General features: G+C 48.3%; 1 protein-coding gene across 1 annotated transcript; it reads left to right on the top strand.

The window, feature by feature from the left end:
• The first annotated feature begins 877 nt into the window (after positions 1-877).
• On the top strand, positions 878-1825 carry LOC122701025 (olfactory receptor 1361-like). The gene has a single exon (XM_043914048.1). It carries the CDS (start codon positions 878-880, stop codon positions 1823-1825), a length of 948 nt encoding a protein of 315 aa, XP_043769983.1.
• Positions 1826-2661: the final 836 nt, after the last annotated feature.

Here is a 2661-nt window from a genome sequence, read left to right as displayed (position 1 = left end):
ATGTAAAAAATGAAGATAATGATAAATTGGTACATCTTGTATAGCACAGAGCATTTTATAAGCGCACAACACACTGCTTGCAGTTGTTGTTGCTGTTCAGTCACTAAATTGTGTCTGACTTTTTGTGACCCCATGGACTGTAGTCTGCCAGGCTCCTGTCCTTGGGATTATCCCAGTAAGAATGCTGGAATGGGTGGCCATTTCTTCCTCCAGGGGATCTTCCTGACCCAGGGATTGAACCCGCATCTCCTGCAGCTCCTGCATTGGTAGATGGATTCTTTTCCACTGACCCATCTTAATTTGAGTTCTCCCCAAAGCAGATTCTGAGTCAAGAACTTGAGTGCAAATATTTATTTGAAAAAGAATCCCAGAAGACTCAGTGAGTGTTTGGGGAAGGAAGGTGTGGAGGAGTAGGGATCCTGGTGAGAACACACCCCAGAGCTACCTCACTCAGAAGGGATGAAGCTGGGACATTCACCCAACAAGCCCAGTCCCTCACTAGCCAAAAGTCATTCTTGAGATGTCAACTCCCAGCACTTCCTCGTTACACCGTCTGCAGGTTAAGCCTGCTCCGGTGATCAGATAAAGCCTTGGTGCACAGAGACACAGGTGGTAGGGGTGAGAGATAGTCAGTGTGCTTAGGAGCTGTCCACCAACCTGCTGGTGACACCCAGCAGGTGGGCTGTGCAGAATGAATGGTGTGTTTACTGATGGAAATGATCCAGCACATGGGTGGGGGGATTCTGCTGCAGGAGACTGGGAAGAATTGATGAACGGCTGAACGAAGGAGAGGGGATGAGATCCAGGGTGCAAAGGAGGGGCTGGCCTTGACCAGGACCCTGGACAGCTCCTCTGTTTCCTTTCTGATTGATTCAGGATGGCTGAAATTGGGGCAAATCTCACCCTTGTCTCTGAGTTCCTGCTCTTGGGCCTCTCGGAGGACCCCAAGCAACAGCAGCTGCTGTTCATACTCTTCCTGAGCATGTATCTGGTCACGCAACTGGGGAACCTGTCCATTATCCTGGCCATCGCCACTGACATCCGGCTCCACACGCCCATGTACTTCTTCCTGGCCAATCTGGCCTTTGTGGACATTTGCTTCACCTCCACCACCATCCCCAAGATGCTGGCCAACCACGTGTCAGGACACAAAGGGATTCCTTATGCTGGCTGCCTGGCCCAGATGTTCTTCTTCATCTGGTTCGCCGGCATCGACAGCTTCCTGCTGACCACCATGGCCTATGACCGCTATGCGGCCATCTGTCACCCTCTACACTATGCCATGTCTGTGACACCACAGCTCTGTAGCCTCCTGGTGGCAGCGTCCTGGACTGCAGCCTTCGGGAATGCCCTGACCCACACAGTACTACTGACCCGTCTCTCATTCTGCACCCACAATCGGATCCCCCATTTCTTCTGTGACCTGAGCCCTCTGCTGAAGCTTGCCTGCTCTGACACCTTTCTCAACAATGCAATGGTATACACTGTGGGCGCCCTGCCTATCATCACCCCCTTTGTGGGCATCTTGGTCTCCTACACACGCATCTTTGCTGCCGTGTTGAGGATCCCATCTACAAGAGGCAAGCAGAAGGCTTTCTCTACCTGTGGCTCTCATCTCTCTGTGGTGTCCCTGTTCTACGGCACAATCATTGGGGTTTATTTCAGCCCCATGTCCTCCCATGCAGCCCAGAAGGACACAGTCGCTGCAGTGATGTACACTGTGGTCACCCCCATGCTGAACCCCTTCATCTACAGCCTACGCAACAGCGACATAAAGGGCGCCTTGGGGGCCCTCATCAGCAGGAGGCCAGTTTTTATTCAGTGACTACAGCATTGTGGCATCTGAATGTCCAAATTCAGCACCCATCTGTCCTGAACTTTCCTGCACAGTCCCAGTCTTAGATAGTTCCTCCATTTCACTCTTGGTTCATTTGTTTATTACTTTATCCTCCCAACAGATATTTATTGAACATCTGTTACATTTTTCTATTGGTTGGTTACTATTTACACTCTTTCAAGAGTCTGGCAGGGGACAAACAAAATCTCTGAACTTGTGGCACTTAAACTGAAGTCTAAATAACACATCATGGTTAAAGGAAGCACTCTGGAAACCAGAGAGACCAGGATTCAAGTGCTACTTTGGTTAAGGTCAGGTTAAGCTGCTGTAACAAAGAGACACAAAGGCAAAAACTCGAAGGGTGTAAGGTTTTGCAGACTCTTGGATTTTTTAGCAATTGAGCTCCTTCAAGAAACAGCAGACATCTGGTCTAGTACTTCTAGTTGCTAGGAACCATACTCAGTGTTCTTTTCTAGCCAAAGTTCTTAAGTCTATTTAATTTACATTATTTGGTTTCTTGAACTACCCACATCTCTGTCATTCTTTGTTAATGGTTATTTGAAATAACAGTCTTGGGCATGAGGCAAAATCCCTATTTAAACTGTTTGAGAGAAGAGAAAGTTGTTGGCTCTTCCAATCGTGTGGTATTTCTGACTTTCAAAACTGGCTTGTTCTTGGGTCAGATCACCTCTTTCTTGTGATTCCTTGCTGCAAGCAGCCAGGAGCAGTCAACTTATGGTGGCATTCTAACTCTTCCCAATCACTTCTAGAAACACAGACTCAGTAGACCTACGCTCTACCTTTCCAGTAGGTTATACCAGATG

The sequence above is a fragment of the Cervus elaphus genome, chromosome 9 (assembly GCF_910594005.1).
Source record: "Cervus elaphus chromosome 9, mCerEla1.1, whole genome shotgun sequence".
Taxonomy (NCBI): domain Eukaryota; kingdom Metazoa; phylum Chordata; class Mammalia; order Artiodactyla; family Cervidae; genus Cervus; species Cervus elaphus.
This window is presented reverse-complemented; position numbering and strand designations above follow the sequence as displayed.